This window comes from Polypterus senegalus, chromosome 4 (genome assembly GCF_016835505.1).
Source record: "Polypterus senegalus isolate Bchr_013 chromosome 4, ASM1683550v1, whole genome shotgun sequence".
Taxonomy (NCBI): Eukaryota; Metazoa; Chordata; class Cladistia; order Polypteriformes; family Polypteridae; genus Polypterus; species Polypterus senegalus.
This window is the reverse complement of record NC_053157.1, coordinates 169498565-169514026: the sequence shown is the minus strand read 5'-3', so window position 1 is coordinate 169514026 and position 15462 is coordinate 169498565. Positions and strand designations below refer to the sequence as shown.

Here is a 15462-nt window from a genome sequence, read left to right as displayed (position 1 = left end):
AGCTCTTGCTTTTTGTCTGCGTACTGCTTTCACAGTCAGTTCACGTGAGCCGCTCGTAGTACATGCATCGAAGGTTCTCAGCTGTGCTTGTGCTATCTTGTGCAATATCCACGGCTTTATTTAATGTTAGCTAAGACCCGGCACTTAAAAGTTTTTCTCGCAGTTTCGCTGAGTTTGTGCCAAACACCACCCTGACCATCTCATCTTCGTCTGCATAAGCACAGTCCTTCACCCGTGAATATTTAGCAGCAGAGTGTTTCTTTTGGATTACCGCTGACAGACGGCCTTATATGGGCAGGCACTCAATTACGTGGGAGGCGTGATGATGAAGGACGCAACTCCGCCTCACACGGCATCGAAGCTGTAGGCTATGGCTGGTATATATGTACATAAGTAGGTTCCAGTTATGACCGTTACATGTGAAGCAATTTTAGCCTTCTACCTACATGGGGAGAATTAGTGATGAGTCAGTCAGTCAGTGAGGGCTTTGCCTTTTATTAGTGTAGATAAAAAAACTGAGAAATCACATGTACATAAGTATTCACAAACTTTGCTCAATACTTTGTCGATGCACTTTTGGCAGCAATTACAGCCTCAAGTCTTTTTGAATACGATGCCACAAGCTTGGCACACCTATCCTTGGTCAGTTTCGCCCATTCCTCTTTGCAGCACCTCTCAAACACCATCAGGTTAGATGCGAAGCGTCGGTGCACAGCCATTTTAAGGTCTCTCCAGAGATGTTCAATTGGATTCAAGTCTGGGCTCTGGCTGGGCCACTCAGGGACTTTTACAGAGTTGTACGAAGCCACTCCTTTGATATCATGGCTGTGTGCTTAGGGTCGTCGTCCTGCTGAAAGATGAACCGTCGCCCCAGTCTGAGGTCAAGAGCGCTCTGGAGCAGGTTTTCATCCAGGATGTCTCTGTACATTGCTGCAGTCATCTTTCATTTTATCCTGACTAGTCTCCCAGTTCCTGTTGCTGAAAAACATCCCCACAGCATGATGATGCCACCACCATGCTTCACTGTAGGGATTGTATTGGCCTGGTGATGAGCGGTGCCTGGTTTCCTCCAAATGTGATGCCTGGCATTCACAGCAAAGAGTTCAATATTTGTCTCATCAGATCAGAGAATTTTGTTTTTCATGGTCTGAGAGTCCTTCAGGTGCCTTTTGGCAAACTCCAGGTGGGCTGCCATGTGCCTTTTACTAAGGAGTGGCTTCCGTCTGGCCATTACCATGCAGGCCTAATTGGTGGATTGCTAGAGATGGTTGTCCTTCTGGAAGGTTCTCCTCTCTCCACAGAGGACCTCTGGAGCTCTGACAGAGTGACCATCGGGTTCTTGGTCACCTCCCTGACTAAGGCCCTTCTCCCCCGATTGCTCAGTTTAGATGGCCGGCCAGCTCTAGGAAGAGTCCTGGTGGTTTTGAACTTCATCCACTTACGGATGATGGAGGCCTCTGTGCTCATTAGGACCTTCAAACAAGCAGAAATTTTTCTGTAACCCTCCCCGGATTTGTGCCTCGAGACAATCCTGTCTCAGAGGTCTGCAGACAATTCCTTTGACTTCATGCTTGGTTTTGCTCTGACATGAACTGTCAACTGTGGGACCTTCTATAGACAGGTGTGTGCCTTTCCAAATCATGTCCAATCAACTGAATTTACCACAGGTGGACTCCAATTAAGCTGCAGAAACATCTCAAGGATGATCAGGGGAAACAGGATGAACCTGAGCTCAATTTTGAGCTTCACGGTAAAGGCAGTGTACATGTGTACTTATGTACATGTGCTTTCTCAGTTATTTTATTTTTAATAAATTTGCAAAAATCTCAAGTAAACTTTTTTCACATTGTCATTATGGGGTGTTGTGTGTGTGGAATTCTGAGGGAAAAAAATGAATTTAATCGATTTTGGAATAAGGCTGTAACATAACAAAATGTGTAAAAAGTGATGCGCTGTGAATACTTTCCGGATGCACTGTAAGTGCTTTTGAGTTTAATTTTTGTTTAAGGGTTGATGGATATATTGTTGAGTGGAGTAGACAATATTCTAATCATACACTGTCAGCTAACTCTAATATCACTCATATCTCATCCACTCATTTTTATTAACCTTATTTTTACAATTCATTCATGAAATATGTTGTGATTGGAAAAGATTTTTGTACACATGTCAAAGATCCAAGGCAGTTTTTTAAAATCAATAAAACAATGAACTTAAAAAATGTTTAAAGAATCCAATGACCTATTGTGAAGTGGAACAGCTAGGTTCATATTTTTTTACATGCAAGTAAGCAGCACAATAGATCAATATATACATGATCATATTCATAAAAAAGTTAAGTGTAACATGTTACTGATTTAATAATTTGAATATTGCGTCTTGAGGCATTAAAAACATTGGCATATTTACATATTAATAGTGAGCTCATAACTGCGGTAAGCATCAGCCTGTTCTGGCAGCACAATGCATTAACTTCCCTTGGGCAGGATAAAAACACTAAATAGACAGCAGCAGTAACATTTTATTGAAGTAAATGTAAGTTAAGAAACTGAGACCAAATCGAAGAGATCATTGCATGCAAAGAATGGAGTATTTCTGAATGGTGATGGTTAGTGCTTTTGGGTTGCATATCTAATGACCTGCATTCAATTCCCAGCCCGCACACTATTACTGTAGAGATTTTGCAGTCTCCACTTTTCAGCATGAGTAATTTTTGTTGATTTAGAGTTAACTCAGTATTTAAAGTACAGTATCCTATTGATAGATTGTACTGGGACACACAAATTCTGTTCACTAGCATTTTCCAAAAATTTAAAATTAGAATATTTAAAGACTTATGTCAGTAATACATTGAAAACAATTGTAGAATTTGTATATTTAAGATTGTCCTGTAATAATGAGTCATTTAAAATTGATCGCATCAAAAATAGCTATCTTTCTTGCCAGTGGATGTCCTATTAAAAAAAAAAAGAACTGGAAGTAAATTATCTTCACTGAAGATTTTACCAAGCGTGTCCTGAAAATTGCCCTTAAAGTCTAGAACATCACTTTTGTAAGCTTAGTGTCTCAATATATTTATACATCAAAAGGGTGCAGGTTTAGACCAGGCTCTTGTGTTTAAATTTCTTGAACTGAATTTGCATATTCCACCTTTGTCTACATTGAGTTTCATCCCTTGGTTTCACTATACCTCATCATTGCTTTCACAAGTAGTCCCTATCCAGGGCTACTTCCTTCTATGAATTTGTTATTGCTAGAATTGGCTGTGGCCGCCATCAATCCTGAATTGGATTGAGAGGTTTAAGAATGTTGTGTTGCTTTAAACATTATAGGATGACAATTGTCTCATTACTTCAGTGATCTCAATAATACAGAAGCATATATAGTATAATTTGCGCCCCCTTATTTCCTCTAATGGGGTGTATCCTTAATTTCCTTTGCACAGTACATAGGACTTGATCTGCACCTCCAGACCTAAGCAGCAACCATTGGCTGAACCTGCAGCTCAATCAAAATGAAACTCCTTAGTAAGCCAAAGGGTGAGGTTTCTTGCTATAGTGGGGAGCTCTCTTTGGAGTGCAACATTTGCATCTCTCCATCTGATAAGGCAGCATCAAGAATTCAATTGAATGAACCTTTTCCAAGCATACTGAATTACAGAGAATTAGGCATCTTAGGTCACCAAGAAGGGCCATAAATCTCCTTTCTCAACTTTGTTGGACAAACATGTGCCCTAGTTACCAACGGAAAGGTAGAGCTTATGTGCACACAGGATACCAATGGCAAAATGGCCTCTTCGTTCTTTATAATCCTGATTTATCGGTAGCTTTCTTTTCACTTTGCATCATCCTAGACTTGCGTCAGTCCTATGTAACACTACTTGCTAGGGTGTGGCCAAAGGAGTACCTGAGTGCTCCTGTTACATACTTGCTACACAAGCAGAAGAGACTAAATAAAATCCAAACAAAAGAATTAATTGATCACCAACTGTCAACATATTTTATGCTAGCAATAAGATGATGTCCTGTGAAAATTCATTGGCTGTAATTGCAGAGTAAAGAAGTATTTTGTATATCTGTATTTATAATGTTAAAAGAATCAGGAAGGCTGGATAAATACCTTTTCTACCTCCAGAGTTTAAAGCACCATGTAGGCATTTTTATTGCTTAATAGCTTCCTGTCTTGCTTGTTTACTACACCTATACTTTAAAGTAGCTGAGCTGGGAAGGGGACCGTATATGAGCTCTTTCATTGGTGAATTGCCCTGAATGGGTCAAGTAGAATGATTATATTGACCATTGGATTTGGATTGTGGCTGAAACAAGATGGATAAACTGAGGGGAGTAGCATACCGTCAGAGAGGAGTACACCGCCTCTGTCTCTATCCGTTCCTCCATAAAGAGAAGATAATTCAGCACTATATTACAGTAAGATAGGCAGGCTGCCTGTAAAAATAATGAGCTAACCAGGAATGATTATATGCAGCTATAAATATTTGGGTCACTTGAGCTGCACATGAAGCATTATCAGGTTGTATAGTTTTGGTTTGCAAAGCCACATTCTATTTGCTTGTATGGCACTGTTAAAATTTATCACATATTTGAAAGTGGAACTCTTTCTCCTGTTTATTCCTTTACTGTAGTTGCCTGAGGTTGTAGAATTAGGATTGGAGTCCTGATGTGCGGTACAGAGCAGTAAGTGTATAGGATTAGAGACATTTTGGCAAAGTCTACATAATAAAAAGTATAAACGGGGAAAATAGTGTCACCTGGGACACTGTACAACAACATACTGGTCTTTCACATTTGTCAGTGAAATTTCTCAATGAACCTTAAAACTTGAAAGACAAAGCAAGAAGTTGAATGTAATGACCTGTGTGTCAGGTAAATCTCTACCTTTTTTTTTCTTTTTTAAACAAAAAAATACTTGTCTCCACATTTAAGTGAATATATAACTTATAAGAACATAAGCTACTTCTCTTAAACTCCCAGCATACTTGATATTATGTACTCTTGTGTCACACACTCTGTGACAAGCTATGAGGAGAAGCGACAGTTACATAAACATACGCAGGTTAGGTGCTGAGAAACTTGTGAACTAGACAAAGATTAAGATTAACCATTTAAATGGTAAATAGTCTGCAGGGTTCATACAGTCATGAAAAACTTGGAAAAGTCGTGGAATTTGAGAAGAGCCATTTCCAGGTCTCAAAGTTTTGGGAAACTGAAAAAACAAAGAATGTCATGGAAAAGATATGGAAATCTGATTGACACATCTGTATAATGAAGTAAATGGTTCCTTTAGAATTAAGTGAGAAACGTCTTTATACGTTAACAAGTAAAATTTTCATGCAGGTCTGTAGTAACTTGGCGCGCTGCGTGTTCTTTCTGGCACGCAGGAGTTTCAGAAGCAAAATGCCTAGTAAATGTCGATTTAACAATGTATGGCTTCACTTGGATAAGGGATGGCTTGAGAAAGACCAGGACCCGGGACGTGCGAAATCTTGACTGTGTAGTAAAATGCTTGACATATAGATCATGGGAGAGGCAGCGCTAACTATCCATGCAAAAGGGGCTAAGCACCAGGCTACTGCTGCTGTGAATCATCTGTCAACCCCATGACTAGCTTTTTCCCCCAAAGTCTCCAACCTGACACCTGCTGCCAGCTACAGTACTTCCTTCTCATCCACTTTCAAACAAGGGCAGATTTCAGACGCTGTGTCCAGAAACGAAGCCCTGACTGCAGAGGTACGCTAAAGAGGTGGGCGCTAAAGTTGGCAAATTCTCTTTTTTCTTACAAGTCGTGTGCAGACACAAGCCAGTTATTTCAGGCTGTGTTTCCCAACAGCCAGATTGCTGCAAGATTTGCATGCAGTGAACGCAAGTGCTCGTATATATATGTACTTTTGGACTGGCTCCTTACTTTAAGAAAAAGGTGTTGAGTTGAAGCGGAAGACCCTCATAGATGGGCTGCATGAATTAAAAATGAAGAGAGCTAGGGGGAGACTGACATTTGTGCCCTCGAGAAATCAGCTGATGAATATGCTGAGAAAGCAAAAGCTACAAGCAATCTGACCTTCATCACTAAATCCAACAGTTTGTGGCAAACTGCAAAAGAAAAGAAAGCATCTCTGTTGAATATTGAAAAGCATATTAATGAAAAGCTTGCAGAAATGAAACAATGAGCTTTGTATGGATTGTTTTCGCGGGAGTCAAAGAAAGAAGGCTGTCATTTGTTAACATAGTGATTTAATATGCTAGTTGTTTAAACAACTTTTTTTATTCCAGTGACGTGCGGTCAGGTTAATGATTGGTGAGGCACTTAGTCCTTCAGAGTCAGATTTACAAATATATGAAGCCAAAAGAGTATCTTGTACACTAATCAATTGGCAACATGCTCATTGACTACTGGTTATGTTTCATATCTCATCAGCATTCTTTATATTCTTTTATTGGCCCAGTGTGCCCCCTAAAAAAATATGTTAATCTTTCTCATCATATGCTTTCTATCCATTAGTTATTCCTATAGACTGTAACATGATTTCTTTAATACCATTCTTGCAATGTTTTTCCCCATTTTCTTGAAATCTCTCACTGTTGTTATAGGATGCTTCTTATCAACATTTTTCAAAAAAGAATGGTCTTCAAGTGGTGTGCAATGTTAGGTTTCCCCCGGACATTACACATTGCTTACATTTCAAGTTGCTTATTGTCTGAAAATGAATATATTTTTCCTTTTTGAATTTAGAACAAAGGTTTTTAGCTCTTATTCATTCTAGCTTAATGAAGCATTACAATTTTAGTGAAAATATAGAAGAAAGGCTTTATGTAGGTAAGTGTATGCTTTGAAAGAGAGGATGAAAAAAATAAGTGTTAGCTGTGCTCTTTGTTTTCAGTGAAATGCTCTTTTTTGAAAGCATCTAAGAATTTGGATGATTATATGATGGAGAAAGAGTAAGAAATATAAAGCATTGTTGTTCAGTAATGTGTTTTATACAACATGACATTTTTTTCCTTCATTTTCAATAAATATCTTTTAACACTTGTTTTGTAGGAGAACTTTTACTGAAACTAAGCAGGCTGGATGAGGCTGCGGAGGTATACCAAAGGTTACAAGAAAGGAATCCTGAGAACTGGTCATACTACGAAGGACTAGAAAGAGCTGTCAAGACTGGTAGGACCAAAATACCTTTTAATGGCACAAGTTACATATTTGTTAATACATAATTGACATTTAAACTGTGTTATAATGAACTTCAAATTTATAGCAAGACTCTTTTGACACCATTCTGATTGTGTTCTTACTATAAAGCCGTATGTTTAAGTCACTAGTATGCTGGTGTTCTTCTAATCTGAAGATGGGGCGTAAAGCAGGATAACTGCCCCCATGTTGCAGCTCCTGTCTCATGTGCTTGAGTACTGAAGTAACAGCTCCTATTTTGAATGAAGTCTTGAAACTGTACCTACCTTCTCTATACAGTAATAAAGTACCTGTATTTTCCTTGGAAACCTGGGCTTACTTTCTTGTTTCTCATGTGGCTCTGTGACCCAAGCTTGACAATACCTATATTAAAAAACCATGCTGCTTAAACTACAAAAAATATTTTATTTGAAGCAAGACATTAGATGCAACTTTTTTAAATAGAAATACAGGTATGAATACAGAATGAAAATGAGAAGTTAGTGTAACTTTTTTTTTCCCCGACATAAACTGATGCAATTTCTCATCATTTTTGTTCATTGCAAAGAAAACTTTGAGAAGCAGTATGAATGAAACTCTGAAAAGTACAGTATCCCCACATGACACAACTAGCCACACAGACACTGGGTGAAGTACTGACTCAGAATTCAGCTGTGTGTATGATGTTGTGCCTACATTCTTTCCAAACCTTTTGAGAATGCCCAAGACCGGAAATTTCACGACAGACTGTCACTTTCTTTTGCTCTGGCAAGATTGAGATAGCCTGTTGCAGGGTTTCCGAGATTCGGCGAAAGTATTTTTTGCATCGCTTTATCATCTTTGGTGCCCTTTTTTAGTTGAAAAAATGTTTTATACTGAAATTTACATTTTATTAACATGAAATCTGTTAAACATGATGTTGTATGAACGTTTGTCCGTGTCAGCAAAAAATATTTGTTATTCTGAAAAATGTTACTTCATTATTGGCTCTAATGGGATTTCATTTGTATTAATAAAATTTATATATTAGCCCATATAAAAAATTTTCTAACCACATCCACACTCTTTCTGTATTATTCTTAAATTCAAAACACTCATCAAAGAAAAGCAGCAGTAACTCACAGTTTTCATGTGCTCTCAGCAGTGAACAACTGATCTTTTAATCTCACCCTTTAAATATCAACTATCAGACCCACACTGGTCTTCAGTCTTTTTTTTCAATCTTTCTCTTCTGTTCACTCTCACCTCTCTATATCTTACATTCTGTACCTCAGGGCTCATCTGGCAAATCTCTGAAAACCACAACAATGTTTAAGTAGTGTTTATTTATTTACATATTTTGATGTAGAATCCACTTGCAATTGCATATCAAATCTAAACTGTTAGTTTTGAAAATGAAACTTTTTCTTTTAAATTTTTTTGCACTTCAAGTGTAGATGCACTGCTGATTACTTTACCACAGGGTGGGCCATAAGTTTCCATACATACATACATTTTTATTTATTTAATATGCTCTACATGACTGCCATTGTTTTGAAAACCCATTTGAATACGTGTTCACCACTGCTGATGAACACGTATTAGCATAGCTGGAGTTATGCTTATAATGGCACTGGTGATACGTTGCCTAAGATGATTTATGTTTCATATCCTTTCCTGATACACCATGGCCTTCAAATGCCCCCAAAGAAAAAATCAAGTAGGGTGAGATCTGGGGATCTGGGAGACCACTCTACAGGACCACAGCGACCAATTCAAGCGTCCGGAAATTGCTGGTCTAACCATTGACGCATGTGAATACCATAATGAGATGGAGCTCCATCTTGCTGGAAGTAAACTGGGAAGTTACCATCCTCGTTTAGCAGGGATGGAAAAATCTCTTCTTGCAACATATTAAGATACTTTTCGGCATTAAGATTTCCATCAACAAAAATTGGTCCAATAATTCTGTCACCCCATATCCCGGCCCACACCATCAGTTTACCGGCACCTTGCATTTTCGTTGCACTCATCCAGTGAGGGTTAGCATTATTCCAATAATGTACATTTTGCCGATTAACCTGTCCATTAACGTAAAAATGTGCTTCATCAGTAAACAAGATCTTGGTTTAAATGTTTGCATCCTCGTTCAGTTTGCTTAATGCCCATTCACAGAATTTCATCCATCTATCCGGGTCGTCATTACTCATATGCCGTGCCATATGTAATTTGTATGGATGCCATTTATTTGCTTTCAAAATGCGCCTGATGCTCGATCTGCTGATACCACTTTTTGCAGATAACCGTCATTTACATTTTGTGGAACTCCGTGTAAGCACTGAGAGTATCGTAGCTGTTGTGCCTTCATCGGTGGCTGTACTTCTTCAACCACATCTCGGTTGATCTGTAACACTTCCAGTGTTTTGAAACTTTCTAATAAGTTTTGCCACCTTGTTGTGTGTGATTTCTGTGTTTTCTGTTAAATTCGATTGCAACCATGCGACTGCTTCCTGACCCAGCCATCAGTATGATTTCAATTGGTTGCTCTTTATTCAAACACATTTTTTATGGTATCTGAAATATAAAAAAATAAAATGTTAAAAACCATATGTATGGAAACTTATGGCCCACCCTGTATTTTAGTTCATTATCTCATTGTAGTTCCAATGCAAAATAATTTTGTGTTGTATTGAGTACTAGCATACCCTCGCTTCGCAGCGGAGAAGTAGTGTGTTAATGAAGTCATGAAAAAGAAAAGGAAACATTTGAAAAATAACGTAACATGATTGTCAGTGTAATTGTTTTGTGACTGTTATGAGTGTTGCTTTCATCAAGGATTTGATTATCATTATTTCTTTCAATCAGGTTCGTATTTGGAGGATGTGTTGTATTCAAGTTACATTCCGTGTTTGTCTAGTCTATCTCTGACCATCTCATCTTCGTTGTCAACCGTTGTAAAGATAACAGCTTTCATTCATCGAAGTGTTCACTACCCAAATCGGTACTCGTGAATCTAAGATGTTTAACAGGCATTCCCGGTATTAAGTTGTGGATTTGCCTACGAATATTTAGTGGCAGCGTGTCTATGAACGTAATTTAAACTTAAGCTTTACACGTTGCTTTCCTATTGATATGTCTACAAAGGCTTGTTCAGCGTCAGAGGGTTGTTCCTTTCCTACTGCATCAATAAGCAGCTCGTCTTCCTCTTTATCTGAGACATCACACGCTGCATGCACGGGTTTACCTTTCCCAGTCCTGCAAAGTCAGTTCATGTGAGCCGCTCGGAGTATATGCATCCAAGGTTCTCAGCTGTGCTTGTGTGATCTTGCGATGTCCACGGCTTTATTTAATGTTAGCTAAGACCCGGCACTTAAAAGTTTCTCTCACACTTTCACTGAGTTTGTGCCAAAAACTATTTTATCCCTGACCATCTCAACTTCGTTTGCATAAGCACAGTCCTTCACTCGCGAATATTTAGTGGCAGCGTGTCTATTGGATTGCTGCTGACGGATGGCCTTATATGGGCAGGCACTCAATTACTTGGGAGTCGCCTCTCACGGCGACCGAGCTGCAGGCTATGGCCGTATATATGTATGTAAGTAGGTTCCAGTTATTACCGTTACACATAGAATTTTGAAACGAAACCTGCTTAACTTTTGTAAGTAAGCTGTAAGGAATGAGCCTGCCAAATTTCAGCCTTCTACGTACATGGGAAGTTGGAGAATTAGTGATGAGTCAGTCACTCTGTCAGTCAGGGCTTTGCCTTTTATTAGTATAGATACTGTAAAAATTTGCATTGGTATTTAGGATATAACCAAGAAATTCTCAGACTGTGATGATCATGTTAAAAATGAATTTTATTTAATAACATTTACTCTCACATTTTTCACTCCTTTCTTTACACCATCTACAAGAGATCCAATTTCTCATTTGTTCTCCACTCTGTATTTAAAGCTACTAATACATCTAGTTGTGTTACTTTATAAACTTGCCATTTATCTATTTTTCACAATGGATTATTTATTCAAGCTTCTATACTGTTTGTGGATTAAATTAATAATGTTAGCTAAATTGCTATTATCTGAATTTTCCTTCACATTTGCTCAGCACACGTTGCAGTGTTTTATCGGTTTCTATTGAGTGGGAGCTGCCGACATGTTTTTGCAACAACTTAAAAAAATTGCTTATTTTTATTTTGTATGCAACTTTCGTGTGCTCTGTCTCTTCCAAATATACCCTAAGAAAAAAATGACAACAAAAAATATGAAAACCTTTGGAATTATGTGGTTTCTTGTATTAATTTTTCAAAAAGTGTAATCTAATATCTTCATCACAATCACAAGTATAGACAACCACTATATGCTTAAGCTAATTACACACAATTATAGTCCTTCATGTCTTTTTAGGACACACAAATCAAACATTCAAAGTGTACTGTGGAAAAAGTAAACAAATTCTTGGATTTAATAAGTGGTCAGACCTCCTTTGGCAAAAGTAAGCTCTTCCAGGAGAGGCAGCTCAGGTTGAGATTTTTGCCAAACAAGAAACTCTAATCTTTTGCTAAAAATACACATTTCTTCATGAAATTTTTAGAAGCAAAACAGTAATTTTGACAAACATGCACTTTTTATTACACAATAACCATGAAATAAAATTCAATTGATAACATGCAAAAAAAATTTTCTTGCGAGTTATTACCTAGAATTCTGTGATCTTTTGAGCTAACATCTCAAATAAAATAAAAACAACTGCCAAGGTCTCGACATCACCTGTCCTGTAAGGTTGGCATATTGCATTGAAGATTGTGAAGAATGCGCCAGCTTTAAATAATCTGTCTTGAGTATCATTGAGTTTCATTACACCAACACAAAGTTTTGTCTAACACCTTTATTTTCTCACTAAACTGCGTTACTGTCTACATGCTTGGGCTTAAAACCTGAAGGACTTGTGCTACGTTTTTGGGGCATAATATGCAACAAATGTACAGGGAGCTCTTTCATCTATAAAGATAGGGTGAGCAAGACTGGTATTGCATCCGATTTGGTCTCCTTTGTTGAAAATGTCATTCAAAACTCAAAACCTGTGACATTTCACAAGCAGGGCCTGTCAGGAAAACTATACAAGAACACACACTTCCCAAGGGATCAATGGAAGGTCCAAATGCCGTTGTTTGTTGCCTAAACCAGGAGTCACCAACTCCAATCCTGGAAGACAGCAGTGGCTGCAGATTTTCATTCTAACCCTTTTCTTAATTAGTGACCTGTTTTTGCTGCTAATAAAATTAATCCAAAAGAAGTTAAATTGACTTGTTTTTTTTTTTGTGTTTTTAAGATTTGTTCCCATGAATTTCTTTATTGTTCCCCTGAATTGCTTCATTTCTTTCCTTAAATGGCACCCAAACAGAAATTAAATGTGAAGTGAGTGAGCCAACAGGCTCTGAGTCATTTTGTTAATTAAACCCATTCTTTAATTCCATTTCTTGTTGATGCTGTCATTGTGCAATTGCATACATTTCTGAAATTGTTGATTTTCTCTTTTCTCAGAGCACTGTTAAAATGTTTTTGGGTCCTGAGCAGATAAACATTCCTGAGACCTTCATCTTTCTTTATTTTCGTATGTTGTATGATGGACACAGTTTGCTGGTCATGTTTTGGCTCATTTTGTATCATTTTAGTTTGGCATCTAATTAAGGATAAAGAAACAAATAAGGAGTCGGTGAGTCCTGAAGAGCAGGTCAATTAAAATTAATTCAAAGTAGTTAATTAGCAGCAAAAACAGGTCTCTAATTCAGAAAAGTGTTAGAATGAAAACCTGCAGCCATTGTGGTCCTCCAGGACCAGAGTTGGAGACCCCTGGCCTAAACTTTATAACAACTTAAAGGCTAAACTGCTGGAAAATTTGAGCAGTGCAAAGTTCATTGCTTTAACTACAGATGGATGGTCCTCCCGTGTAACAGAGAGCTTCATCACAATTATGGCGCACTACATTACTGAAAACTGGGTAATTGCAAACCCTGTTTTCCAGACATATACTTTCTATGAAAATCACACAAGTGACTGCTTGTCAAAAATATTATAGGAAGCTGTTGCAGAGTGGAAAGTTGACAAACCAAAAGCCACCATTCCCATGACAACTATGCCAAGAGTGTTTTGAAGCGGCTGGATTTTCACCACCCATTCAATACTTCGCTCATAGAGTTAACCTGATATCACAGAAGAGAATGGATGTTAACCAGATAGCCTGGCTTTTAGACAGTGTGAGAAAAGTGGTAATTTTTTATATTTTAGCACTACTGCTGCGGAAAAACAAGAGGTCCTCCAGCTTCCTTCATACAAGCTTATTAAGGATGTTCCTACTAGGTGGAACTCAAGCCATGACATTCTTGAGCACTGCTGTTTTCTCAGCACTTACAGACACGAGTGTTAAGAGGAACATTAAGGGCATTGTTGCTCTGTTGAAGAAAAAATAGCTGAGGACATGGTTCATGTTCTCAAACTATTGAAAAAGGTGACAACACTTTTGAGCACTGAACAGCTGCCAACAGTTTTAAAAACACAATCCTGGCATCCATGTAGCAGAGTGACTCCGATTCAGCAGATGTCAAATCTGCCATTGCATCTGACTTCAACCACTGATACCCTGACTGCTCAACACTTATTCAGTTTCTTTATGTGAGCACTGCCTCTGATCAACATCTTACATCTCTGCCCTTTCCAGCAACATCTATCCCCAGTGAGAGGGTTTTCTGTAGTGTGGGGGATAGTGTCACCGTACAAGAGAGCAAGCCTTTCACCTGAGAATGCGGACAAGACAAACTAAAGAAAAATGTAAAAGTTAATTGTGTGGTTAACTAAATGCACCCACCACTGCTTATTTTTGTTTTTTAATTTATTTTTGTTTACTTAAACCGGTCTTTAAAGATTTATTTATTTGTGTTTACATAGTTAATTTGTTCTTTGGTGTCCTCCTTAGTGTTTCTAATTGTTGGTGATTTAGTAAAACCCAGATATTTTTTGCTTTTTTCTAAACCGATCCATGGGTTAAAAATTGTATTCTAAACCAAACCAAACCATTGATTTGGAGAATTGTTACAGCTTAGTATGCTTACCAGCACTTCTCACAGAGGGCATTTCACTTCAGAAGAGCTTCTGTGGAAGGTAGCGCCAATTCTCTCAAGCATCTGTTCTGGTCTCTGAAATAATTTCTGTATATATTATCAGTGTGCGTAAAAGCACCACATACACCATATAAAACAAAAATATTTAACCTTTGTTTCACCTGGAGTTATATGTAACTTGTCATATTTTTCTTCTTTTTTTGATCTGGGTTTATATGTAACTGTATACATTTTGTAAATTAAAAATATGAAAATGTTAGGCTTTCTAATTTTTTTCTTTCACAAACTATGCTTCTGTTCTTTTATTAAAAAATAATTCATTTAAAAAAAAAAGCAATTGATGTGCAATCTAAAAGATAAACACAACCACACAAGACTCTTTGCAATCACTTGTTAAAATCTCCTAATGCAATATTAGGGGTTGGGGTGGGAGTTAAGAAGTTTCTGTTTTGGATGTGCCAAATAAGAGTTCAATACTTAACACTTAAAGTCTGGGGAAAAAAGGGGGGTTCCTGGAGGTGCCATAAAAAAAAACAATGACATTTAATTACATGTGTCAATAGCCTACTATGGCTGAGCATTTCAATTGAATAATAAGTCTGCTATTGTTCCAAAATCAGGATGTGTGTCTGCTGTTAGAAAAAACCAAGATCCATCATCACACCCGACTTTAAAACATTTAAGTTTAAATTTGTTAGGGGCTCTGACAATGTGGTAATTGGGGTGCCTTGACTTAAAGTTTGGAAACTCTTGATCTAAGGTATTCCATTAATGATGGATGAAAAAGATAAAATTTATGGTAGATGCTTTTGATTTAAAATTCTCCCAAATAGTTAGAAGGACAAAATCATCAATAGTTGTAAACTTAGTGTGAATAAACTTAAATATCACAAAAGTACAATGTCCATGACTTATCATTTCAGAACAAAATATACATGATGCTGCTGTTAAAGTCTGTGTTAGGCAGCAAAATCTATGGAATCTATCCGTGAATGTATCAAGGATTTATGTAAAAGACAGAAATGCAGCTAAGAAATTGTACAGCAGTCACGTTTACAGAACTAATAGACATTAATTGCTGAACTATCTTGGTTAAAAATACAACTAATCAAGAGTAATTAGGTGCCATTTTGCAATTAATTGTGATTAAAAGGTGTAATTGTTTGACATCCTAAGTTTAAACTTGT

The 15462-nt window shown here is 37.6% G+C and overlaps 1 protein-coding gene across 1 annotated transcript in view; it reads left to right on the top strand.

Annotated features, from left to right (window-relative positions):
- naa15a (N-alpha-acetyltransferase 15, NatA auxiliary subunit a) overlaps nucleotides 1-15462 on the top strand; it is a 116673-nt gene that overhangs the window by 72744 nt on the left and 28467 nt on the right. Inside the window, exon 7 of the mRNA XM_039751663.1 lies at nucleotides 7054-7173. Coding sequence (XP_039607597.1) covers nucleotides 7054-7173 — 120 coding nt within the window. The remainder of the gene's footprint in view (nucleotides 1-7053; nucleotides 7174-15462) is intronic.